Source organism: Megascapheus bottae, chromosome 13 (assembly GCF_031878675.1).
Source record: "Megascapheus bottae isolate mThoBot1 chromosome 13, mThoBot2.hap1, whole genome shotgun sequence".
Lineage (NCBI taxonomy): Eukaryota > Metazoa > Chordata > Mammalia > Rodentia > Geomyidae > Megascapheus > Megascapheus bottae.
Window position 1 is genome coordinate 58,610,263 of NC_143521.1, and position 26,690 is coordinate 58,636,952.

Genomic DNA, 26,690 nt, shown 5'->3' on the forward strand with positions numbered 1-26,690 from the left:
GGTTCCTCAAGGTTCACCAAACCCAGTGCCCAAGGGGCTGCCCTTGTGGAAGCCAGCCAAAGCTGGCCAATGCCTCTGCCGTACAGGCCTGTCCATAACCCCCTCTCCGGGGGAGCATGGGCCACAGGCTTTGGTCCTGGTCTGACATACAGGCCTCCCACTAAGAGCAGGCACTCTTGACTAAGAGTTCTGGAACTTTTCTGATTGGCCTGCGTCCCTTTCCCAGGGCCTCTGCTACTCAAGGCAGTCGGAGGGGAATGGTGTGGGTGCCCGGGGGGATGCCATATCTCTGAGGAGACTATGGACATAATCTCAGGTCACACTCTGTGTGGGAAGTCACCATGCTGGTGACATTTCTGTGTGTGAGAAGGGTGAGAGGAGTATGGCATGTCTGCACACTGCAGCCATGCCAGGGAGCCTGCCCTCTGCCATTGGAGTCCCACAGAGTCCTCTTGATAAAAGAGAGCCAATCAGGGGCTGGGAGTTTGGCCTAGTGGTGGAGTGCTTGCCTAGCATGCACGAAGACCCGGGTTCAATTCCTCCATACCACATGCATAGAAAAAAAGCCAGAAGTGGTGCTGTGGCTCAAGTGGTAGAGCTCTAGTCTTGAGAAAGTCCAAGGACAGTGCTCAGGCCCTGAGCTCAAGCCCCAGGACTGGTACACATACACGTACGTACACACACACACACACACGAGAGCCAAGCACCCAGTTCTTGCCCAAACTCAGAGCTCTGGAGCCCTTTCTTGACATGGCTGTGACGCTGCAGTCAGATGGGAACCCACCAAGCAATGTGGACTGGAAGCAGCTTGGGGGGGGGGGTTATCAGCTGGAACATGGGGAAAAGCTCCCATAACTAAACTGAGGGCGGGGGAAAGGGAACATGGCAGAGGAAAAGAAGCAAGGAGAAGCCAGGGAAACAGGCTTTGAAGCTCGCCAGGCATGTTAAGCTTCCATCCCTTGGCCTCCAGGAAAAAGACAGACAACATAGATTTCTGGTGGGGCATCTGAGGGGTAGCCGCCCAGACTGCCCCTCATAAAGAAATGGGAATGTGACGGGGGTGTGGGGAGCCACGGCTGCCCACACCAAAGGTACTTCAACCCTTAGTAAAAGGGTTACATGATATTTGCCAGATAGAAGGTGCATTAATTCACATACATTGATACCCTTTCACATGTCTTGGTACCCGTTTCCCTCCCCTCCACACACCCCCACCCATCTTGGTTTTCCCCCCTTCCCTATCAAATTTCAAATATCCAAATACAAATAAATTCAATATATCAGATAACAAAGTGAGATACTATACCAATATGAGATAACCAAGGGACAGCAAAGGAGATGAGAGACAACATAGTACATTAAGGACAACAATCATTCATTATATGGCTTTTGTTTCACTATCCTGGAGGTCCTTTCAATTAGCTTCACATTATATGTCCTATGTATCAAGATTTTGCTCTATTGCAAATCTCTGCTAGTAGGGCCCAAGGTTTCTACTGATTATGACGAATGAGGGAAACCATTGAGCCTAAGTTCCTTTGAGTCTGGCTTACTTCACTTAATATGATTTTTTCTAAGTCTTTCCATTTCCTAACAAATGGGGCAATGTCATTCTTTCTGACAGCAGCATAGAATTCCATTGTGTACAAATACCACAACTTGTTGATCCACTCATCAACTGAGGGACATCTAGGTTGGTTCCATATCTTTGTTATGGTGAATAGTGCTGCAATGAACATTGTTGTGCTAGTGGGTTTAGTATGTCCTTTTTTCTGGGTGGTTGGATAAATGCCGAGTAGTGGAATTGCTGGGTCATAGGGGAGTTCTATGTTTAGCCTTTTGAGGCACTGCCACACTGCTTTCCATAGTGGTTGAATGAGTTTGCACTCCCACCAACAGTGTAGTAGTGATCCCTCCTGGCCACATCCCCTCCAGCATCTGTTGTCATTCGTTTTCCTGATCCTGGCCATTCTAGCTGGAGTGAGGTGGAATCTTAGAGTTGTTTTGATTTGCATTTCTTTTATGACCAGAGATGTTGAGCATTTCTTCATGTGTCTATAGGCCATTTTTGTTTCTTCTTCAGAGAAGACTCTCTTTAAGTCTTTGGCCCATTTTTTAATGGGATGGTTATTACTTTGGAGGTTAGTTTTGGAGTGATTCAATTTTTTGAGTTGTTGATATATTTTAGATATGAGGCCTTTGTCCGTTGTTTGGTTGGTGAAGATCTTCTCCCACTCTGTAGGCTTCCTGATTAGTTTACTAGCTATATCCTTTGCCATACAAAAGCTCTGCAGTTTAATGCAGTCCCACTTATCCAGCCTTTCTCTGATTTGTTGTGATTCTTGGTCCTTATTAAGAAAGTTTCGACCTGTGCCAAGGAGGCCTAGTGTATCTCCTATTCCTTCCTGTAGAGTTTTCAGTGTGTCAGCTTTTACCTCCAGGTCTTTGATCCATTTGGAGTTAATTCTAGTGCAAGGTGACAAAGAAGGATCCAGCTTTAGTTTTCTGCAGGTGCTTAACCAGTTCTGCCAGCACAACTTGTTGAAGAGGCTGTCTTTCTTCCATTCTATTTTTTTGGCTCCCTTGTCAAAGATTAGGTGGCCATAGGTCTGTGGTTTAATATCGGGGTCCTCAGTTCTATTCCATTGGTCTTCAGGCCTGTTCCTGTGCCAGTACCAAGCTGTTTTGAGAATTATAGATCTGTAATAGAGTCTAAAGTTTGGAATTGAAATTCCTCCAGCGCTGTTCCTCCAGCGCTGTTCTTTCTGCTAAGAAGTGTTTTTGCTATACGGGGTCTTTTATTATTCCATATGAAATTTTGGATTGCCTCTTCTATTTCTTTAAAGAATGACATTGGGATGTTGATGGGTATTGCATTGAATTTGTAGATAGCTCTTGGCAAGATTGTCATTTTCACAATGTTGATTCTTCCAATCCAGGAGCATGGGAGGTTTTTCCATTTCCTTAGTTCTGCTTTAATTTCCTTTTTTAGGGTTTTAAAGTTTTCGTCAAAAAGGTCCTTTACATTCTTAGTTAAGCTAATTCCTAGGTACTTTATTTTCTTTGAGGCTATTGTGAAAGGAGTTTCTTTCCTGATTATTGCCTCGTTCCTCTCACTGTTGGCGTAAAGGAAGGCAGTTGATTTTTGAGGGTTGATTTTATAGCCTGCTACTCTTCCAAAGTTTTAAATCAGCTCAAGGAGCTTGGGAGTAGAGTCTATAGGATTCTTTAAATACAGAATCATGTCATTAAGGTGGCTGTGCATAAGCTCCCCCACAAGGGAAACCAGAGGAGCTCAACTGGGAATTCTGCCAAACTCATTATTTAAGAATACCAGCCAGGCACTTGTGGTTCACAGCTTTAATCCCCGCTACTCAGGAGGCTGAGATCAGGGGATCACAGTTCAAAGCCAGTCTGGGGGGAAAATGTCTGCCAGCCCAGGCAGGAAAGTCCATGAGACTCTTCTCTCCAATTAATCATCAGAAGACCAGAAGTGGTTCTGTGGATCAAACTGATAGAGCGGTAGCCTCGAACAAAAAGAACTCAGAACAGTACCCAGGCCCTGAGTTCAAGTCCCATGCTCGATACTTCCCTGCCCAAAAAGAGTTGGTCTGATGAAGAAAGCTAACACAATCCCCAACAGATGAAATGGGAGATGGTAGAACCTTTAAAAAGTGGAACTAGGGCCAGGAGTGTGGCCTAGTGGTAGAGTGTTTGACTAGCATGCATGAAGCCCTGGGTTTGATTCCTGCATACCACATACACAGAAAAAGCCAGAAGTGGTGCTGTGGCTCAAGTGGTAGAGGGCTAGCCTTGAGAAAACCCAAGGACACTGCCCTGGGGGCAGGGGGGAGAGGAAAAGTAGAACGAGCAGGAGACTCTGGTAGGCCCTCAAAGGAAATTGTGGAATATCGGACTCTTCCTCTTTTTCTTCCTCTAGATGGCATTTCTGCTACATGCTAATTGCCACAGGCCCAGAGAATGGATACCAACCAAACTGTGCTAGAGCTGAAACCTTCAAAAGTGTGAGCCTGGGGCCGGGAGTTTGGCCTAGTGGTAGAATGCTTGCCTAGCATGCACAAAGACCTGGGTTTGATTCCTCAGTACCACATACATAGAAAAAAGCCAGAAGTGGTACTGAGGCTCAAGTGGTAAAGCTCTAGCCCTGAGTTCAAGCCCAGGACTGGCAAAAAACAAAACAAAACAAAAGTGTGAGCCAGCCAGGCATTGGCTGGCTCATACCTATAATCCTAGCTACTCAAGAAGGTTGAGATCTGAGGACCATGGTTCAAAGCCAGCCTGGGCAGAAAAAGTCTATGAGATTCTTTTCTCCAATTAACTACCAAAGAGCCAGAAATGGAGCTGTGGCTCAAATGATTGAGTGCTAGCCTTGAAAAAAAACAAACTTAGGGACAGTGCCCAGACCCTGAGTTCAATCTCGCAGGGCAGGGACACACACACACACAAACACACATACGGCACATAGGCACACACATACACATACAAAGCCCATGAACTAGGAGATGAATGTCTCAGTAAGTGTGTGATGTTGGGGATGTGTTATAACTAAAGAAGCTAGCACAACCAAACCCCAAACAGGTGAGTTTCTGGAAACCCAAATTCTAGGCTGCCAGGATCAATTCAGCATCAGGAGGACAATTTGTTTTCTTACATAAAAAGCTCACCAACTTTGTTGTTGTTGTTTATGTCTTTGCCAGTCCTGGGATTGAACTCAGGGCCTGGGCATTGTCCTTAGACACTTTTTGCTCAAGGCCAGTGCTCTGCCACTTGAGCCACAGCGTCATTTCCAGCAGATGTTTCTGTGTTTGTGCTAACCAGGAATGGAACCCAGGGCTTCATGCATGCTAGGCGAGCAGACTACTCTACTACTAGGCTACACTCTTGGCCCTCACCTACTTCTTTTAAGCTTGCTTTCATGCTCTAGCCAGCCTGGATTGCCATCTTCCTATTTCCCCACGGGCTGAGATGAGGGATGCCCACCAGTACACTCAGTTTGTCGGTTAGGATGGGGTTTAGTTAATCATTGGCCCGGGCTAGCAATAATAATATTGATTCTCCTGACAGTCACTTCCTGAGTAGCTAGGATTACAGGTCTGTCATCGTGCTTGGCCATCCCCTTGCTTTCTGAGGTAATTCAAGGAGAAAGAACCATTTTGACCCACTGCTGTTGGGGCAAGCAGACATCCACATGTACAAGGACGAGGTTCAAGGCAGAGAGGCAAAAGTGAGGTCACAAGTGAGGTCACCAGTGAGGTCCCGGGCGGACACAGAGCTGAAATACAAGGCTCTGTTGTAATCTCAGACCTCAGAGCAGCGACACCTTGGAGGTGGCATCAAAAGCCAACCAAAGCGAAACCTCTGGCTTCAAGGAACGTAAGGACCGTCAGCGATCCCAGCTTGCACGCAGTCCCCGGGGGCCACCTGCGGCCGTCGATTCCGGGGCACGGAGGCCCGGCTCTAAGAAAGCCCGGAAAAACCTGATCTGGAGTCCACTGTGAAGGGCTGGCTGGGTGAACTCGTCAAGCGCTGTCGCCACGCTCGGTCCCCCACGCGGTGAAGACCGCGACTTGGGCCGCGCAAGCCGCCTCGGCCCCGGATACGGTCCCGGCATGGAAGCGGGGCTCGGGCGCCGCCGCCTCCGCCGGGAGGAGCCCGCGGAGACCCGCAGCCCGGCGCCCGGCCGGCCTCGGCTCCCCGCCCCGCAGCCCCGGCGCCCGGCCGGCCTCGGCTCCCCGCCCCGCAGCCCCGGCGCCCGGCCGGCCGCCGGCGACCCCGGGACCGGGGTCCACCCCGGGCCAGGCGCCCTCGCCGCCCGCCTCGCGTCCCCGGCCGTGCGCGCGCCCTCCCCTGGCGCCGACCCCCGCGCCGAGCTCACCCGCGCTCCTCCTCACATCCTCCGCGGTCTCCGCGGTCTCCGCGGTCCCCGCCGGCGTCGGCGAGGCTGGGGACCCGAGGGCGGGGCGGGCGCTGCAGGTCTGGCCCCGCCCGCTGGGGGGCGTGGTCCGCGCGGGGACCTGACGTCATCGCCCCGCGCGGGGCGCGCGCTCGTCGTGACGCCATCGCGCGGCGCCTGCGCCTGCGCCGTCGCCCGGGAGCCCCGCGGCCCCTCTTTCCCCGCCGTGAGGCGCCGGGCCCGGAGGTCCCGGGTGGCTTTGGTCCCTGGGAGCCCGCGCGGCTTCCTCCTCGCGTGTCCGCGGGGCCGCCCCGCGCGGCGAGGCCCGGGACGCCGTCTGCTGTGCGGGCTCTCCCCGAGAGAACCTGGCGGCGCGCCGGGCCTTGCTCGGTGCCGAGGCCCGGGCGCCGGGGCCGGGGTGGGGTGGGGTGGACCGGGGGGCCGGGACCCGGGACCGGCCTTCGTCCGCGCCGAGGCCTGCGGCTGCGCCTCAGCGGCCGTGACAGCCGTCCATCCCGCATCCCGCCATCCGTCCCTGCGCCCGAATCCCGGGTCCGCGTCTGTGGGGAGCAAGAGCCTCCCCAGCAAGGACGCCCACGAGCCAGCCAGACCCGGCGCTGTGAAAGCCGACACAAGACAGGCAGCGTAGCTGAGAAAAGGAAAGGTTGACCCGTTGAGAAGGCGTCAGGTCCGTGGCGTCGGCAACACTGCCGGACGGCCGGGGGATTCCCTTTATTCCCTCTGAGGTCTGAAACATCTAAATCCCATGACGACGTCTCCCTCATTGCTGTCAAAGCGGACTTTGAAAGGGGTCTAACCGGCGCCACCTTGGCCACGTGGTAATCGGGGAATCGAGTTTAACTGGTGCCTTCTCCTCTTCTGGGTTGAGGGAGGGGAAGTCCCATGTCCCTTAGTGATGTGTGTGCCTGAATGCCTAGAGGCGGGGCCCGGCCTTGCAGGCTAGGTTACTGGCGCTGTCAGTGCTGTGTCTTCAACTTGGGGAACTCTCCAGTTTTCTGTGGCCCTGTCCCCTGCCCCTGATATTTTTTAGGCCAGGATCAGCTGCTTCCCAGATCACAATATCTGCCCAAACCACAACTACTAGTAAGTTAGGTTCACCTTTTATTGAAAAACTGTTCTAGCTGGAAATTGTCACCTTAACTGGGCAATAGAGAGATTGTGTCTTCAAAAGGAAGATTTTATTTGGAAACAACAATGCACTTCATGGTGGACTAGAGGTGTAGGAGAGCACTCAGAAGTGTAAGGAGTGACTCAAGGGGTAGATCACTCACCTAGCAAGCACAAGGCCCCAAATTCAACCTTTAGAACGACTAAATATAAAGTAGATGGAGAAGTTGACACAGATGCTTGCAAGCACTAACCCTTAGCCACAGGATTGGGGACAATGCTGTTGGTCCTCCCAGGCTGGGGGGGAGGGGGCCTCCTTGAAGGAGTTATTAGAAGGTTGTGATTTTGGCAATCTTTTGTGATGGCTGTTGCCATTAATGACGTATTCATGAGAACTACAACCCATGGCCTCCCAACACCGTTTTACTAGAGTTTTAAGGTTCTATATGTGTGGGTCCAACAGTGTTCAGAAAACCATCTAGACCTACCGCAGGAATCACATCTTAGATCATTGTGAGAATTTAGAGAAGAGGGTCTTAGCATTTGTACTAAAAGTCCTGGGTTACAAGAGCATGCTGCAGTATCCTTGTGGAGGCTTCTCTTCTGGGATGCCAAGCAGCATCCTTGCTAGAAGCACAGTTACAGGTCAATATAGAGGGCCTGCAGGGAACAGTCCACCAGGGGGCTGACCACAGCATGCCAGCCCGGGGCCACCCCTCCACGGTCTTTAGGCACCACCTCTTAGTTAGCTTAGTGACTCACATTGATGCTTGCTGCAGAGGAGTCTTGTCATCAGGTGTCTGGCTGCTGCCCACATCGGCTGAAGCCATGTCCTGATGGGCACTGGGACACTCAGAATGTAGACCCCCCCCCCCACTCACCCAGCAGGCAGAGTCCCCCAGCTGCTCCCAATATTTTCAGGCTAAAGAACCGGAATGGAGAGGGCCTGCAGCTCTGCAGCTAAGTCACCTAACACAAGGACCACCTAGAGTTCATGGGACTGTTTAAATTTAATGAGACATCAGAATTGAATAAATCCTATGAAGTTTAAATCAGATCCCTTGTTATACCAGCCACATTACAAGTGCACAGTAACCACTATAGCTACCTTATTAGAGCAAGTATATAATAACTCCAGCAAAGTCCTCTGCAGGACACAGTACCAACACACGCCATGAGACTGCAGGCAGCCAGCATGTGCTGCCACAAAGCCTGCTTCTGTGACATACTTCGTGCTGGCTGGTGAGGATGCTATAGACAGGTGAGCACCTCTGAAAAAGAAACTGGCATCTATGGTACGGGAATTCAGTTTTAAGAAAAAGAGGCGACATTTTGAAATTGGGAGCCGTGAATGCCTCTTGAACAAAGCTTGTAAAGGCAAAGTCCACATGTGTGGGTGGAGACCACGCCTTCACAAAAGTGTTATACATAAAGCAGGCTAGACGAGGATGCTTATTCCTAATGCAGGTGTCATACATGGCAGAGCAAACTGTACAGGGGAATGGTCAGGGGCACTCGGGACCCGGTTATCTAGGAAGCATGACTTAGCTGGAGCTTAACAACTCACGTCACATTTGCAATCCAAGAAAATGTTCTCTGTCACCCCTGGATTCTCAGGAAGTCCCCATCTTCTATTAACTTTTATTAAAATGGTACGGTATCTATTTCACATTACAGCACTAGCAACTTTCCTCATCACGAAAGACTTTACCTGCATAAGACAGCCTCTGGTCACCATGTTCCTCTCTTCGCCTTCCCGTTACCTGCCTCTTAGTCCTCGTTCCCCAGACTCCAAGCCCCATTATTTCCAGAGCTCAGGATACTCAATAAGCTCCAAATGCCTGGCCCATCCATGCGTCTTCATTTTGTGAGATTCCTGTGTGGATTATGTATTTCATGTGGGTTCTCTCTTAAACCTGTCATCTGTCAGTTTACTTCATGAACCACTGATGGAATTCTCAGAGGGGAGCGTTTGGTCCTAGCTGGAAGCAGGAGGTCAGAACCCTCTTGTGCCTGTCCTCGACAGGTCTTCCCCCAACTTAGCTCGCCTGCTGTTAGGTCTGCCCAGGAGAACAGGCCCTCCCACCTTCCTCTTCACCTACCTGAAACTAGTACTCACCTGACTATGAGTCAGCAAAGGACCCCAGACTCTGAAGTCACTTCCTCATCCACTGAGGTCATTTCCTGAACAGTCCTGATCATGCCTTCCTCAGACAGAGGTTTCCCCAGCTCTGAGATCACTTCTGAATCCCCTGTGGACCTGCTTTCCACCTTTTCCCATATAATCTGGCTCAATACAAGTCCCCTCTCTTTTTTCCTTTCCTTCTCTCCACACACCTCCGGGCTGGCAGTTTACTCTCCCTGTAAGAAACTCTTTTCTGCCTGAACCATGTGATGGTTTCCCTTCAGCAAACCTTACATCTGATGCTGAAACTCAGGAGGTGATTGTGTCAGGAGGCACTGGATTCCCTCCTCTCTTTCTCTCTCTCGGGCTCAATCTACGTCGGTGATCACCCCTCCCCAGACCAAACTGCTGGAAGTGAGAGGCCCACTTCAGGCTTCTCACCTTTACCATGGCTGGCTATGCATTCACCACACCACCTCCCCTCTACGTCTGGTGAGTGTCTACAAGCCCTTTGCTCTGTATCACTAGACGTGATGCCACCCCAGAGGGTTCCTACGCCTTCTTGGCTGTCATTTCCCATTTTTGGGGGGGACACCTAAATGGAAGAGTCTGACCCTCACTCTACAAGAGGCACTGAGGGCACATAGGGATGCCTTCCATCCTACCCTCTTAACACTTACCAGACTCCCCCTGCAGTGTCCTGCAGGACCACACCCCAGCTACATCCTATGCGACCATGCTCCATACAGGAACAGGTCCCTAGACGTTCCCTGGGACTCCGCCTTTCTATGTCCTACTTAACCCCCCCCCCCACGTCCTCACCAGACTTCCTACCTGAGCTTCTGGTTCCAGTGGGGTGCCAGTGGTCAAGCCTGAACCAGGACACTCCCACGGGATGTCTCCTTTATTCTTTCCTACTCAAGTCAGAAATGCCTTATGGGCTAGAAAACCTCTCAATGGCCCAATGGTCTCAATGACTTGTGCCCTTGAGAGTGTGACACAGGCTGGGTCCCAGTGACACCCCCACCCCCACCCCCGTCCCAGGTTCCCTCTCAAGCCATTCTGGGCTTGAAACCAGAGTTGAAATCAAAAGAAATTTGACTTCAGTATCAATTGGACAATCTCTGCTTAAAAATTCAGCCTTAGTACCAATTGAATAATTGCAATCACTGACATCATCAGTACAGCTCTTTTGACCCCACATTATTGTGAGGTGCACAGTTTCTTCCAAGGCAAGGGTAAATGATCAGAATTTCCATACATTCATTAGCATGATGGATATAATAAATATAATATGAAAATGGTAGATGATGAATATATTATGGAATGCTAAATGAACATGAATAAAATAGTGATCTAATGAGAAGAGTAGAGTAATTAAATGAAATACAGTAATGAAATGAAACTAAAAAATATATTGTCAATACAAACTTATACCTAAAGGCTTATGGACATGGGAGATAAAAATGACGCAAGGACGTATATGCCTGTAACTATAGGATGGTCAGGAGCCTGGCTTACAAGATGTAGTGTTGGGAGCCATGTAAAGCCATGTCCTGATCACTCTCTGCTGAGGCTTGTAGTAGGGATAAAACACGTGTCTTTTATACTGATAGGCTCCCGCACCCAATATAAGGAGGAGGGATTTGGGGAATAAAGAGAGACAGATCTTCCTGCCTTGAAGCTGCGTGGTGTCTCTGTTTGTGCTCCAGGGTAAGAAGGCTGAGTGTGGGAGGACAGTGGGCCCTCTCCTCTCGTGGCTCATCCTGGTCGGGGCATGTTTTTCCCCATCCCTCCTACTAGTCGAGAGGGACCGGGGATGAAGGACCCTAACAATGTAGTATCATAGGAGCCCAGACACCTAGGCAGAACAGATAAGAGCAACAGCTAAAGTAAACAACCAGCACATCTCTGGGCACCACTGACCAAAGGCATTACCAATCCAGACCAAGCAAGGACCAAGGCATAACCAATCCGAATCAGGCATGAAGGAGTTTGGGCCAGAGAGGACCAAGCCAAGGACCAATATAAGCAAAGGACCCAGATTGAGGGACAGCACTTCTGCTGCCTTAACCGAGACTGTGGTTCGAGGATCATTGGCCATGCAGGAGCTGCTCCTTGCCTGAGAAGACTGAGGAGGACCCAGACTGGTCATGTGGCCGGGGAGCTCACGCCGCGGCAGGACTGGGAGCTGGGTCTAACATCTGACGGGCAGGCCTTGTTCGACTTTGGGACTAAGAGATGTCAGAGAGCTGAGCCAGCGGTGTGCTGGATAGGCAGATGAGGATTAGACAAGTCAGGACTAGAAGACAGGAACTAGAATACAGTGTCAACTCTGCTAAGCTATGTGAAATGAACAAACTGTTGCATCCTATCTGCCTGTTGGTGAATTACTTCGCCTGCTCACGACAGCACCCACACTGTTCAAGTGTGTCCCCTCTCTCTGCTTGCTTGTTTGCTTGTCTACTTTCTTGCTTAATTAATAACGTGCTACCATGTGTCTTACCATCATGGCTTGTGCAGAAATTCACCATCTTGTTGGCCACATGGTAGGTTAAGGGTTTAGCCTCATGTGATCCTCACTCTGCCACCAGGCTTACTACTCCTCTACCCATTTAGAAAGTCTTTAATGGTCAATCCACATGCTAACATACCTTCTTAATGAAATTGTCGCCTCCACACAGGCCCTGGAAACAGACCTGACCATATAATACGCTTTGCTAGCAAAGATGTCTAAACATATTCTGTTCTAGACTATATAGGTCTTAGTTATCTGTAAGAAATTCTGTTGTCAAAAATTTTGTGTTTGGAGTTTTGCCTTGTATTTTGTTCGGTGTTGCCCTTTTCCCCCTAGCATTGACCATATGGTTCTATCATGCAATGGGCAAAAATGTATTTTGCCGCTCGAATTCCAGAACATTTACAGTGATTTTTTTACTTTATTTTTTTAACCTAAGTATGCCTTAAAGTTTGTGTACAACAGTGTGAGTGTGTGTGTGAACATTAAAAAAAAATCATTAAGCCAGATGTGGTGGCTCACACCTGTAATCCTTGCTACTCTGGAGGCTGAGATCTGAGGATTGTGGTTCAAAGCCAGCTCGGGCACTAAAGAACACGAGACTCTTATCTCCAATTAATCACTAGAAAACAGGAAGTGGGGCTGTGGCTCAAGGCTGGTAGCCTTAAGCTGGAGAGCTCAGAGACAGTGCCCAGGCCCAGAGTTCCAGCCCCACAACTGACCAAAAAAATTATTTTAATGCATAAAATCTGTCATCATGGCATAAAAAAGAATCTTTTCTACCAAGCTAGCACGCTTCTGCCTTTAAATGTTGACATTTTTGGTACTGATATTTCCTAAAATTATTTGCTTTTTGGCTTCAATTGTACTTAACTGTTTCCACAGGCCAAAAGAAAAACTGGGCAGATTTAAATTTAAACTTAAAGAAGGTTATAGGAGGGGCTGGGAATGTGGCTTAGTGGTAGAGTATTTGCCTAGCATGCATAAAGCTCTGGGTTTCATTCCTCAGTATCACACAAACAGAGAAAGCTGGAATCAGCACAGTGGCTCAAGTGGTAGGGCGCTAGCCTTTAGCAAAAGAAGCCCAGGGACAGTGCCCAGGCCCTGAGTTCAAGTCTCAGGACTGGCAAAAAAAAAATGTTATCAAATTAGGCATTACCACAGGTTTCAAAGGATTATTACATTAAAGAGGTTTTCTAAGGTTTATTTTAAATACAAATTAAAGGACAAGGAATGTAAAGCATCAAGGGAATGTTAGTAGAGTGGCTTTGGAGAGGGGATTAAAAATAGCTTTCTCTGTATAAATAGTTAGGAAGTAATAATTGTCCTAAATATTTGTCTCAATGAGGAGAAAGGAAAATTAAGATTACCAAAGTTCTCTTACGTATTTGATTATGTCATGGTCTCCTCTCCCCAGGCTTCTCACCTCACTGCAGGCCTCTCAAGTCTCAACAGGCCTCTCCTCAGGGGTCTTGCCCAAGGCCTGAGCACTGCTTTACTCCAGGAGTTTTGGGCATAGTGCTCTCTCTGCTCCTCTCCCTCAGGAACCCTCTGCCTCTATACAAGTGGTGACATCAACACTCACAACAGATGCCCCTTACTGCCTTCTCCATCAGAGAACAACCCCACCTTCTATGCCTAATGTTGATGTCCCTTGCCTGCAGCAAGTAGCCAGTCATCTCCCATTTATAACTATCAAAATCCTGGAATGTGAGGTCTGCCCTGGAGAACAGCCCCTCCCCCTTTCCTCTTCACCTGCCTGAAACCAGCTTTCACCTGACTGTCAATCACCTGACTGGGTGTCAGCAAAGGACCCCAGGCTCTGAGGTCACTTCCTGGATAGCCCAGGTCATACCTCTCTTGTTGGGAGCCAGAGTGTGGAGTCAGACTGACCCATGAATCTGCATAACTCAGTAAGATAACTACACAAAGAAATGAGCTGTCATGTATGGCGCCATGCCTAGGAACTTTCGAGCTATGTTGTCTGTATTGTGAGCTCCCTGACCTTATCGATTTATTGCTTTGTTGTTTTTTTTTTTGTTGTTGTTGTTTTTTGTTTTTTGCCAGTCCTGGGCTTGGGCTCAGGGCCTGAGCACTGTCCTTGGACTTTCTCAAGGCTAGAGCTCTACCACTTGAGCCTCTGTACCACTTCCGGCTTTTTTCTATGTATGTGGTACCAAGGAATCGAACCCGGGTCTTCATGCATGCTAGGCAAGCACTTTAACCACTAGGCCAAACTCCCAGCCCCTGCTTTGTTGTTTTATGGCCTTGTCCTGCTTAACTGATCTGAGATTTACCACTTTTTATGAATATAACCCCTGGCAGTTCCCTGGTTTCAAGAAAGTATATAAGACTGGATTTAGAAATAAACCGGTGCTACAGTCTTAAGCTCACAGCCTTCTTGGGCTGTAGTCCTCCCAACCCCATCTGTTTGTCTCTTTTCTATTTTTTCCAAGTCCCTGCCCCCTATTTCAGGGATCCTGGTTCGCTGCCAGCTGGCCCCGGCGCTCTCTCAGACAGTGAGAGGTTCCCCAGGCTCTGAGGTCACATCTACATCTTCTGTTGTCCTGCCTCCCACCTTTCCCTATAGAATCCAGCTCAACCTAAGTTCCATCTCTTTTTCCTTCCCTTTTCCCTCTGCATGCCTCCATCTTGTGTGGGCTGGCAGTTTGCTCTCTCCCCATGTGGTGGTGTCCTTTTAGTGGACCTTACACTGTCCTCGGTGGCCTTCTCCCTCCAGAATTATACACACATCTCCTATGTGTCAACAAGGCAAGGTCACCAACTTAACAAAATCCTGCAGAGAGGGAGAGGACAGTTAGCACACAGGCTGGTTAATTCCCAGCAGTAACATGCAGAGGGCTTGTTACAGAAAGCCCTGGACAGGAGCACAGACTACATGAATTCAGCCACGTAGTCAAGGCTTCTGGATTAAGCAGGTGCATCTCTGTGGGTGTCACTCACAAGCTTTTGCTCAGCTCCACATTCAGAGTCTGTTCTTCCCTCAGATAAACAGCGTGATTGGTTAGTTTTCACTTCTCTTTGACAAGTTTGGTTTGGGGAATGGCAAGGTCTTAGCCAAGGGACAATTGTACACAGAGAAAGAAACATGATTGAGGCTTTGAATTTTACCAGAGATTCTGCAAGCCAGGTGCTGGTGACATGGGACAACACTGGCAGTATCTACTTTCTCTGTGACAGGTAATGAGGTGCTAAGCAGGAATTCTTAGGGACAACACCCTCTGGGGCAGAGGACGAAACTGTCACTCTTTACATGATGGTTGACATCTTTTCAAGTCGTGTTTGTTTCACATAAGCCTCATCCAGAGGAGACTACAAGGCGGCAACTTAAAACAAGTCAAGTGTCATTTTCTGGGTGCCCCACAAAAACTTTGCTCAGGTTCCCCAGAGGGGATGAGCATTGTGCCATCCTGGTTGAACATGCCATGCTTGAAGAAGCCAGATGGCTAACAGCACGCTCGCAAATGTGGGCCCGGTCTTTTCAGTGGGGATATCTCTACGATCCCTAATAAAATCTTGAGTGTTCTGTGTTCTGCTTTGCGCTCTTCAGGAGAGGGTCCCTAGTGCTTTTGGCTTGAGAGGAGTGTCTGCTGTAGAAAATGAGGCTTTTTCCTTGCATTCTCCTTGGCTTTCTTCCATGAAGGAAAGCCAAGGAGAATACAAGTGCAGTGGGCACTGGCACTGAGCACTCACGCTTGGGCGCCCTGATAGATCTGTCCACCCTGTGACCCGGGGCTCCATCCCCGGTGACTCGGGGGTCCATCCCGTGACCCGGGACTCCACCCACCCCGTGACCCGGGGGTCCACCCCGAATCCTGGGGGTCCATCCCGTGATCCGGGGATCCACTCCGTGACCCGGGACTCCACCCACCCCGTGACCCGGGGGTCCCTCCCGTGACTCGGGGGTCCACCCCGAATCCTGGGGGTCCATCCCGTGATCCGGGGATCCACCCCGTGACCCGGGACTCCACCCACCCCGTGACCCGGGGGTCCACCCCGTGACCGGGGACTCCACCCATCCCGTGACCCGGGGGTCCATCCCGTGACTCGGGGGTCCATCCCGAATCCTGGGGGTCCATCCCGTGACCCGGGGATCCACCCCGTGACCCGGGACTCCACCCACCCCGTGACCCGGGGGTCCATCCCGTGACCCGGGGTCCATCCCGAATCCTGGGGGTCCACCCCGTGACCCGGGACTCCACCCACCCCGTGACCCGGGGGTCCATCCCGTGACTCGGGGGTCCACCCCGTGACCCGAGGCTCCCTCCTGTGACCGGAGGGGGTCCACCCCGTGACCCGGAACTCCATCTATCCCGTGACCCGGGGTCCATCCCGTGACCCAGGGGGTCCATCCCGTGACCCGGGGGTCCACCCCGCGAGTCCGGGTGAGAGCTCGAACCCTTGACCCGGCTGGCTGGCCGCAGACGCGGCGGACAGTCACGGTAGAGGTCGGAAACGTCCGTACGGAGCGGTGGCGGCGGACGACGCGGGTCACTCCGGCTTCCCCCGGGAGGAGACGCTCGAGTCAGGCCGCCCGCAGGCCGCGGGGCCGCGACGTCCTCGCGCGCCGCCGTCCTCGCGCGCCGCCGTCACATCCCCGCGCCGCGGGGCCTCGACGTCATCGCGCGCCGCCGTCCTCGCGCGCCGCCGTCACATCCCCGCGCCGCGGGGCCTCGACGTCCTCGCGCGCCGCCGTCCTCGCGCGCCGCCGTCCTCGCGCGCCGCCGTCCTCGCGCGCCGCCGTCCTCGCGCGCCGCCGTCACATCCCCGCGCCGCGGGGCCTCGACGTCATCGCGCGCCGCCGTCCTCGCGCGCCGCCGTCACATCCCCGCGCCGCCGCCGCCCGCGCCGGGCCCGCGGACCATGGCGGCGGGGGTGGCCGGCCGCGTCCCGGTGCGCGATCCCGGCGCGCAGCTCCCCGCCGGCTTCTGGGCGGCCGTGGCCGTGTGGCTGGAGAGGCCGCAGGTGGTCAACAAGCGGCTGGCCGGCGCCCGCCTCGAGGCCCGCCGGAGCGCCGCTCCTCCCCCGGGGTGCCCCGAGGACCGGGACCCCGCGCCGGGCCCGGGTCTCGGGGACCCCGCCGCCGCCGCCGAGCTGGAGTCGTGGTGGGAACGGCTCTCCCGAAGCCTGGCCGAGGACAGTCCGGACATGCTGGCCTTCCTCGCCGGCCCCGCCCAGGCCCCGCCGGCGCCGCCGCCCCAGCTCCACCTGCTGCTCAGAACCCTCATCCCGAAAGCCAGCAGCCCCCGTCGCCCGCCCCCGGGGCCGGGGCGGGAAATCGTCGTGCAGGGTAAGCGCGTGTCGGGCTGTGGACGGACAGGGTGTCCTTTGAATTCAAGTCAGTTAAGAGAACGCGGACGACGCCTTTCCGCCCCCGTCCTGCGGCGGCCTGGAGGGGCTGGAGGGCGCCCAGGGGTGACCCAGCCTGGTGACTGGATGGATGGAACTCTGTTAGCCCCCAGGTTGGTAGAAGCTCAGACGTTTACGTCCACTGCCCCTGACTCTGAGACCTCTCACTTCCCGCCTCCAGGAAGATTCAGCAGTACGCCCGGGTCTTCCGCTGCTCTGACAGATTCCCGAAGGCCTAGACAGCCTGATTGGTGATTGATGACTTCTCTGAATTCTGAGGTCAGAGATTCTGGCTTGTGATTCCCTTGCTCTGGATCGCTCTCCAGTGGGAGAATCCTAGGGCTGACAGGTTGGCTTTCCCTAGGCGCTCTTGGAAGAGGGCCCTCTTCTGCGCCCTCTGGAGGGACAGAGTCTAGTTCTTGGTGGTTGTAGAACTGGGTCCCTGCTTCCTTGCCACCTGTCAGTTCCTGGAGGCTACTCGACTCTGTGGGTTTCTGTATGGCCTCTTACAGCTCAGTCTTGGCGGGGTGGGGATTGTCTCCGGCTGGAAAGTTCTCAGCTGTTCACAGTTCATGTCAGAGTCCCCTCCCACGTACGGTCTGCTACTTGAATCCCAGCTAAAAATCACATCAGGGGCTGGGAATGTGCCTTAATGGTAGGGTGTTTGCCTAGCACGCATGAAACCTTGGGTTCCATTCCTCAGTACCACATACACAGAAAAAGCCAGAGTGACACTGGCTCAAGTGGTAGAGCACTAGCCTTGAGCAAAAGTAGTTAAGGGACAGTGTCCAGACCCTGAGTTGAAGCCCCAGGAATAAACATGAAGCAATAAACACATCATCACATCAAATACCCCTTTTGCCAGGTAACACAACATATTGTGGAGTACTGAGCCTTAGGGTGTAAACATCTTTGGGAGACTGATCTCTTCTAGACGCCCTGTGCTTCTTCCTTAGTCTTCTAGGCCTTCCTTCCTGGGCCCTCCTCCAGGGGCCTCCACAGTTTTCCAGTCCAGCTAGAAATCGACTAGCTGTCATCAATGTTATAACTTAAATCCTCCCATTGCCCGCCTACTGGACTGAGAGTGTAACAAGGAGGAGAGTATGTGGGGCTGGATGAGTCTCCTCCCAGAGGTCCTGGGGCTTGAACTTAGGGCCTCAATGCTCTCCCTGAGCTCGTGCTGAAGGCTAGTGTTTTACCACTTAAGTCAAAAGCTTCACTTCCAGCTTTTTTGGTAGTTAATAGGAGGTAAGAGTCTCATGGGCTTTCCTTCCTGGATTGACTTTGAACCTCAATCCTCAGATTTCAGCTACCTGAGTAGCTAGGATCACATGTGTGAGCCAACAGCCCCACATGTGGATGATTCCCCCCCCCTCTCTTTCTCTCTTTCTCTTTCTCTCCCTTTCTTTCTTTCATCATTCTTGGGGCTTGAACTCAGGGCCTGGACACTGTCCTTGGGCTTTTTCAAGGCTAGCACTCTACCACTTGAGCCACAGCACCACTTCCAGCTTTCTCTATGTATGTGGTACTCAGGAATCGAACCCAGGGCTTCATGCTTGCTAGGTGAGCACTCTACCACTAAGCCACATTTATTTTTAACGTTAACTTTCTCTCTCTCTCTCTATCTATCTATCTCTCTCTCTCTCTCTCTCTCTCTCTCTCTCTCTCTCTCTCTCTCTCTCTCTCTCTTGGCTTTTTTTCTGCCAGTCATGGGGCTTGAACTCTGGGCCTGGGCACTGTCCCTAAGCTCTTCAGCTCAAAGCTAGCACCCTACCACTTGAGCCCCAGTTCCACTTCCAGTTTTCTGGTGGTTAGTTGGAGATAAGAGTCTCATAACTTTTGTGCCCGGGCTGGCTTTGAACCGCAATCCTCAGATCTCAGCCTCCTGAGGAGCTAGGCATGGGCCATTAGTGCCTGTCTTGCTATGTTCTTATATCAGAAGTAACTACAGCCAAGCTTTAAGTGTTTCCACACAAATGGATATGATGCCTTAAATGCAGTGGAGGGTCTGTTGCTCTCTTGTTGAGTGAGAAAGTGAGTGCCACGGCCATGTGCTGGCCAGACTCTGGGGGTGAAGTTCGTTCTGAGTCACCCCCATCAGAAGGTCGGCAGCAGCAGGCATTCAGCTTGCACAGAGGCTGTCGACCCTTGGTGCTTAAGCTGCTGAAAACAGCCCTGTGAGCCTTGCATTTCTGGGAGCAGGGCTGGAGCCACATACATGGCCGAAACTTGCCCCTACCCCAGAGGGTGAGGAGGCCTCTGGGAATGGTAAGCACCATGGTTTCCTCATGGCCGGTGCCAGCTCTTCTTGCTAACTCTACTGTCATCAGTGAGCCCGAGCTAAGCAGTTGTGACCTGTCTTCTGTTACTGTTTTCTTTCCAGATGTCCCCAGGGGAACTGTAACCTTTTTACCTTTGGAAGAAGACAGTGAGGGGAACTTGGGGATAAAGATGAGCAATGTGTATCAGATTCAGCTCAGCCGCACCAAAGCTGAATGGTAAGAATTGCACACATGGTCCCCGCAGAGCAGTGCACAGAACTGTGTGTCCTCTGTCTGTGGCACAGGAAGACGTGTGGAAACCACTGAGCCCCTGTTGGGTGGCACACTCACCACATAGGACAGGGGTGGAGCTGTGGGGTCAGCTCTGGGCTCTGCTGCTTGGGCAGAAGTGTGGGTTTGCAGCTCACACCAAGAAGAGACAGTTCTGAAACCACCTCTGGATTGTTTGTGTCTCTTTGGTAAAATATTTTGTAATTATTGATGCCTTTTTTTTCCTGTTCTTTTTTTTTTGCTAAGCAAACACAATCAGTAAATAAAAATTAAAACCAGTTGGACCTGGTGTCATTGGCTCACGACTGTAATCCTAGCTACTCAGAAGGCTGAGATCTGAGGATCATGGTTCAAAGCCAGCCCAGGCACCAAAGTCCATGAGATTTCTTTTTTTTTTTTTTTTTTTTGGCCAGTCCTGGGCTTGAGCTCAGGGCCTGAGCACTGTCCTTGGACTTTCTCAAGGCTAGAGCTCTACCACTTGAGCCTCAGCACCACTTCCGGCTTTTTTCTATGTATGTGGTACCAAGGAATCAAACCCGGGTCTTCTTGCATGCTAGGCAAGCACTTTAACCACTAGGCCAAACTCCCTGCCCAGTCCATGAGATTTCTATCTCCAATTAACCAACAGAAAACCGTAAATGATGCTGTGGCTTAAGGGGTAGGACAATAGCCTTGAGCTGAAGAGCTCAAGGACAGCACCTCGTCTCAGAGTTCAAGCCCCATGACCGACCAGATGCAGTTGGGCACCTGTGGGTCACATCTATAAATCCTAGCTATTCAGGAGGCTGAGATCAGGGAACTGTGGTGTGAAGTCAGCTTGGGCAGAAAAGTCCATGAGACTCTGGTCTCTAATTAACCACCAAAAAATCCAAAAGTAGGCTGGGCGTGTGGCCTAGTGGTAGAGTGCTTGCCTAGCATGCACGAAGACCCGGGTTTGATTCCTGGGTACCACATACATAGAAAAAAGCCGGAAGTGGTGCTGAGGCTCAAGTGGGAGAGCTCTAACCTTGAGAAAGTCCAGGGACAGTGCTCAGGCCCTGAGTTTAAGCCCAGGACTGGAAAAAAAGGAAAAATCCAGAAGTAGAGCCATAGCTCAAGTAGTAGAGTACTTGAACAACAAAAAAAAGTTAGCACCCAGGTAAGGTCACACCCAGGATGACCTACACCACAAATAAACAAATAAGTAAAACCAGCCCTCCTTAACTCCTGTTTCTCTTGTTTTCAAAGGTTCATATCTGTTTTAATTTTCTGTCCAGAGAGATGGCATTCAGATGGAGTTATCTATCCTAAGCCTGCCTGGCTTGCAGAAGAGCTACTAGCCAGACTGGCCAGGTGGGCAGTGGAGAACAAGAAGAGGGAATTTAAGAGCACGCTTTCTCTGGTTTCCATCATGAGCTACAGCAGGACCTACCAGGAACTTAAAGAGAAGTACAAAGACATGGTCAAGGTAACCACAGCAGGACATCGGGGGACAGCTGTGGTTGTCTTGTGTACTGAGGGGTTTCTCCAAACTCTTCCAGGATAATCCCTTCTCTGCGAACCTTCTGGCTTGTTCACATGGCCAACATGGAGACCAGGGGCATGTCCTAGAGAGCAAAAGGGAAATTTTCAATCTGAACGTCACTGGACGTTGAATGAGATACTGTGTTAGCATAACCTTTACTGTAAGCTTGAAGATACTTGAAAAAGAAAGCTGCATGGCCGGAGTGTGGCCTAGTGGTAGAGTGCTTGCCTAGCATGCACAAAGACCTGGGTTCAGTTCCTCAGTACCACATAGGAAAAAGCCAGAAGTGGTGCTGAGGCTCAAGTGGTAGAGCTCTAGCCTTGAGAAAGTCCAAGGACAGTGCTCAGGCCCTGAGCTCAAACCCAGGACTGGGAAAAAAAGAAAAAAGAAAAACAAAGCTGCAGAGCACAGGAGTAGACTACTGGGAGGAAAGGTCTTGGTATCCATCACAGCAGCTGTGTGACTGGCGCCATGCCGGGAGCTGTGGGCTCGGCAGCAGGCATCTGGTCTCTCTCCTGTTGCAGGCTCGGTGTTCCACCATTCTGTGAATGCTGAACACTTAGGGATGTGTGTCCTGGGATGTGGCTCACTGGAGTCACGTCACATGCTACTGCAGCCGGATGTGTCAGCATCTCCAAGTACCACTGCAGATGTTTGCAAAGGGTGCCTTGGAGAGCAGCCCGCTGTCTGCTGGGGCTTGGCTCACCCCTGTTCTGCTGCGAGTTGGATGTCAGTGACCCCAGGCCAGCCTTTCTCCAGACCCACTGTCTGTGTTCCACATTCTTACCAAATGAGCAGTGGGGACTACCAGGTTGAGCCCTCCGAGGGCATCTGAACAGCTCACAGTCGTTTTCTTGCAAAATACACGTAATGACATTGCATTGGTCATGTCTAGTGACTGCACATTGGTCATGTCTAGTGACTGCACAAAGGCTGTCTTTATCTCTCTCTCTCTCTCTCTCTCTCTCTCTCTCTCTCTCTCTCTCTCTCTCTCTCTCTGTGTGTCTCTGTGTGTGTCTCTCTCTCTCTTTTTTTTTTTTTGAGGGCAAGTCCTGGGGCTTGAACTCAGGGCCTGGGCACTGTCCCTGAGCTTCTTTTTTTTTTTGTTTTTTAATTAAAGAATTTATTAACATTGATGTTTACATCATATTTCAAATGACGTGTTTAACAAAGAGGTTTTCAAGAAGGGAATCTATATGCAATCACTGGCACTTAGATTTTAAAACATAATTAAAATTAGGCTGAGGGTTTGTATGTCATAGATATATAATAGTCTATGTAATAAAACATATATCTATAGAGTCATAAGTTTTTATGTCTATGTAGTTGTGTTTATATTTCCAGTACCATGTCCATAGCATTGGGTATGCATCTTTTGAGTCCTCACTCTTGTACTGTTTGGATTTAATAGCCACATATTAAGGATACCATGCACCTTTTGTTCCTTAGGTCTTGACTTGTCTCACTCTACATGATTCGTTCTAGATTCATCCACTTCCCTGCAAATGCCATTATTTTATCTTGTCTGTTGGCTATGTAGAATTCCATTGTATATATATACACACCACGTTTTTTGTATCCATTCATCTGCAGTAGGGCATCTGGATTGTTTCCATTTCCTGGCTATTGTGAATAGTGCAGAGATAAACATAGATGAGCAGGTGTCCTTATAATATCTTGGGTCGTGATGTTCAGGATAGATACCCAGAAGTGGTATGGCGGGATCGTAGGGAAGGTCTATTTTCAGTTCTTTAAGAAATCTCCACACTGCTTTCCAGAGTAGCTGAACTACTTTACAATCCCACCAGCAGTGTAATAGGGTTCCTTTTTCTCTATAACCCCGCCAGCATCTCATTTGTCTGAGTTCAAAATCTTGGCCTTTCTTGTTGGGGTAAGGTGGTATCTTAGGGTTGTTTTTATTTGCATTTCCTTTATGACAATGGATGGTGAACATTTTCTTATATGCTTTTCTGCCATTTTAATCTCTTCTTTTGATAAGTCTCTCTTTAGTTCCCTTGCCCATTTAGTGAATGGTTTGTTGGGATTGGGGGGGAGGATTAGTTTCTTGAGTTCCCTGTAGATACTGGATATTAAGCATTTGTCAGATGTATTATTGGTAAATATCTTTTCCCAGTTGGTTGGCCGTCTCTCTACTTTTGTGGCTATGCTTTTATTTGTGCAGAAACTTTTTATTTATTTATTTATTTATTTATTTTATTTTTTTGCCACTCCTGGGCTTGAGCTCAGGGCCTGAGCACTGTCCTTGGACTTTCTCAAGGCTAGAGCTCTACCACTTGAGCCTCAGCACCACTTCTGGCTTTTTTCTATGTATGTGGTACCGAGGAATTGAACCCGGGTCTTCATGCATGCTAGGCAAGCACTTTAACCACTAGGCCAAACTCCCGGCCCGGAAACTTTTTATTTTTAGGTAGTCCCATTTATAGAGTCTCTGTCCAATCTGTTGTGACCCTGGGATTCTGTTCAGGAATCTTTTGCCTGTGCCTATGAGTTCCAGTGTCTCTCCTACTCTATCATGTAGCAGTTTCACGGTTTCCGGTCTGACATTGAGGTCTTTGATCCACTTTGAGTTAATGCTTGTGCATGGCGAAAGGCTAGGGTCAATTTTTAGTTTTCTGCATGTGGCTGCCGAGTTTTGCCAGCACCAATAATTGAATAGACTGTGTTTGTTCCACTGTATATCTTAGGCTCCTTTGTCAAATACAAATTGACTATAGGTATGTGGTTCTGTTCCTGGATCTTCTATGCTGTTCCATTGTTCTCTTCTGTTTTTGTGCCAATACCATGCTGTTTTTGTTATTATGGCTCTATAGTAGAGTTTGAAGTCTGCTATTGTAATACCACCAGCATTGCTCTTTTTGCCTAGAATTGTTTTGGCAGTTCGAGGTCTTTTCTTGTTCCATATGAACCTTTGGATTGTATCTTCTATTTCAGTAAAAAATGTCTTTGGGGTTTTGATGGGGATTGCATTGAATTTGTATATCAATTTTGGCAGTATAGCCATTTTCACTATGTTGGTTTTCCCTATCCATGAGCATGGGATGTCTTTCCATTTCCTGGTGTCCTCTTTAATTTCTTTTGTTAGGCTTTTGTAGTTTTCATTAAATAATTCCTTTGCATCTTTGGTTAAGTTAATTCCTAAGCATTTTATTCTTTTGGGGGCTATTGGGAATGGGATCATTTTCTTGATCCTGAGCTTCTTTTGTTCAAGGCTAGAGCTCTACCACTTGAGCCACAGTGCCACTTCTGGCTTTTTCTGTATATGTGGTACTGAAGAATCAAACACAGGATTTGATGCATGATAGGTGAGTACTCTACCACTAAGTACCATATTCCCAGCCCTCGTGACAATATCTTATTGTAAGAAATTAACTGGGACTAGGTGCGGTGGCTCTTTCCTGTTATCCTAGCTACTCAGGAGACTGAGATCTGAGGATCATGGTTCAAAGCCAGCCCAGGCAGAAAAGACCATGAGACTCTTTATCTCCAAAAAGCTGGTAGTGGAATTTAAGTAGTAGCATGCTAACCTTGAGCATGAAAACACAGAGACAGCATCCAGTCCTTGAGTTCAAGCCCCAGGACTATCCCTCCTTAAATATAAAATAAAGAAAAGAAAATGAAAAAAGAAATTAATCTGTGTTCTCGGAACAAGCATTTTTTGTTGTTGTTGTTGTTGCACGATTGGTTCAGTTTGACTTCTGCTATTCAGCAATTCTGTAAGTATTTTGGAGTCAGATATTGCAGAGAAGTTTACTCTTATTTGTGAACATTTCTTAGGTATGGCCTGAAGTAACAGACCCTGAGAAGTTTGTATATGAAGATGTGGCCATCGCCGCATACCTGCTGGTAAGTGTCCACACTCACGCTTACGTGGGTGTTCAGACGCTGTCACAGCAGATCTACCATTAGGCAGAGTGCCTACCAAGTCCCTGCATCCTGGTGGTGCTCGTCTGTTTGTCTAGCTGCGTACTTGTACTTGTCATAGATGTAAAACAAATGGAAGTGTGAACCTGAACTGCAGGGAGGTGGATCAGACCAGATTAGATAGCCATAACCACTGCTTGCACTATGGAGGGTGAAGTGTGTGTGTGTGTGTGTGTGTGTGTGTGTGTGTGTGTATAGGTTGTTTTAAGTTTTTTTTGCTCAAGGCTAGCATTGTACCACTTTGAGCCACAGCTCCACTTCCAGTGTTTAGGTGGTTAATTGGAGATAAGAACCTCAGGCTTGGAACTATGGTCCTCAGATCTTATCCTCCTTAATAGTTATGATAGGTGTGAGTCACCAGTGCCCGGCTAATAGCCTATGTGTTGGTTATCCAAATATACAAACCTTAAAGGATCTATAGAAAGAAAGCATGAATGTGACCATTTTTAATCTGTAAACTCACACCCAGAGATGAGCACTTTGTGGCTCCATACCTGCTGAGCAAAAATAGGCTCTACCCCTGACCACACCCCAGCTCCGAACGTGGTTTGCGGATGTGGAAGAAGCTTTGGTGCTGCTGTAGCTCAGGCCAGCGCAGCCCAGTGTCCTGCCCACCGTCCACTCACCTCAGCCGATGTCTTACCACACCGCCGTGCAAGCCGGGTTTCTAGTCTCAGGGGGATTTGTGTCTTGATTTTTTTTTTTTTTTTAATTTTTTCTTTGCAGGACTAAGGTTGGAACCCAGGGTCTTGAAAATGCTAGGCTGGTGTATTGCCACTGAGCTATGCCCCAGCCCTTTGTTTTTTTATCTTGTTTCTAAAACAGGGTCTTGGCAGGTTGCCCAGGCTAGCATTGAACTATTGGTTCTCCTGCCTGTGCCTTGCCACTGTCTGGGACTACCAGTGGGGACCCCCGTGCTAGAATTACTCTTGACTGGACTGACTTACTGGCTGGCTTTCCTCTGTGTTTCCTCCCCAGGTCCTGTGGGAAGAGGAAAGAGCCGAGAGGGGATTAGCAGCGAAGCAGTCTTTTGTGGACTTGGGCTGTGGGAATGGCCTCTTGGTTCACATCCTGTGCAGCGAAGGGGTGAGCAGGACTGGCCTGTGCTGGACGCCCTCAGGCCGCCCCCTTCCTTCCTGCTCTCCTGGACTTGGTGGGGATCTGGGCTTCTGGTGTCACCAGGGACCAGCGAGTGATGGCAGATAGGTTCCTGTGTCCTGAGGCAGCCAGGGAGCAGGGAGCAGGAGTGTCCTGCCTGACCTTGACCAAAGCTATGGGCCCTGACCTTGGAAGTTTTTTCCCTGGACGGCGTCTCCTTAAAGCCTCCACTCCAGCGCCTGGTGCAGTGGGGCCGTGTGGGCCTGGCTGTGCAGGGCCTGGGCTTGCTCCTGCGCACGTGCTAAGCTTGACTGCTGATTTCTCAACCTGATTCTTCCAGCATCCAGGCAGAGGGATTGATGTTCGAAGAAGAAAAATCTGGGACATGTATGGACCCCAGACTCGGCTAGAGGTACTGGCTTAGCCATTCCCTTGATTTCAGCACATGGATCTGGCCCCTGCGGGGACTTTTTTAAAACACATGTGGCTCAAGTGGTAAAGGGCCAACCCGAACCCAAAAGCTAAGCCAGAGCTCAGGG

General features: G+C 50.1%; 1 protein-coding gene across 3 annotated transcripts in view; it reads left to right on the forward strand.

The window, feature by feature from the left end:
- The first annotated feature begins 8,726 nt into the window (after window positions 1–8,726).
- The window catches only part of Trmt44 (tRNA methyltransferase 44 homolog), a 29,669-nt gene continuing 11,705 nt past the window's right edge, over window positions 8,727–26,690 (forward strand). The window contains exons 1-6 of one of the 3 annotated variants that reach the window (XM_090343877.1): window positions 8,727–9,659; window positions 19,439–19,553; window positions 20,835–21,054; window positions 24,907–24,975; window positions 26,032–26,139; window positions 26,492–26,563. In XM_090343877.1, coding sequence (XP_090200003.1) covers window positions 9,626–9,659; window positions 19,439–19,553; window positions 20,835–21,054; window positions 24,907–24,975; window positions 26,032–26,139; window positions 26,492–26,563 — 618 coding nt within the window. In that variant the 5' untranslated portion in view covers window positions 8,727–9,625. Of the gene's footprint in view, window positions 9,660–17,089; window positions 17,169–19,438; window positions 19,554–20,834; window positions 21,055–24,906; window positions 24,976–26,031; window positions 26,140–26,491; window positions 26,564–26,690 lie in introns of those variants that run through there. The other 2 variants (XM_090343878.1, XM_090343879.1) reach the window with 2 other exon arrangements.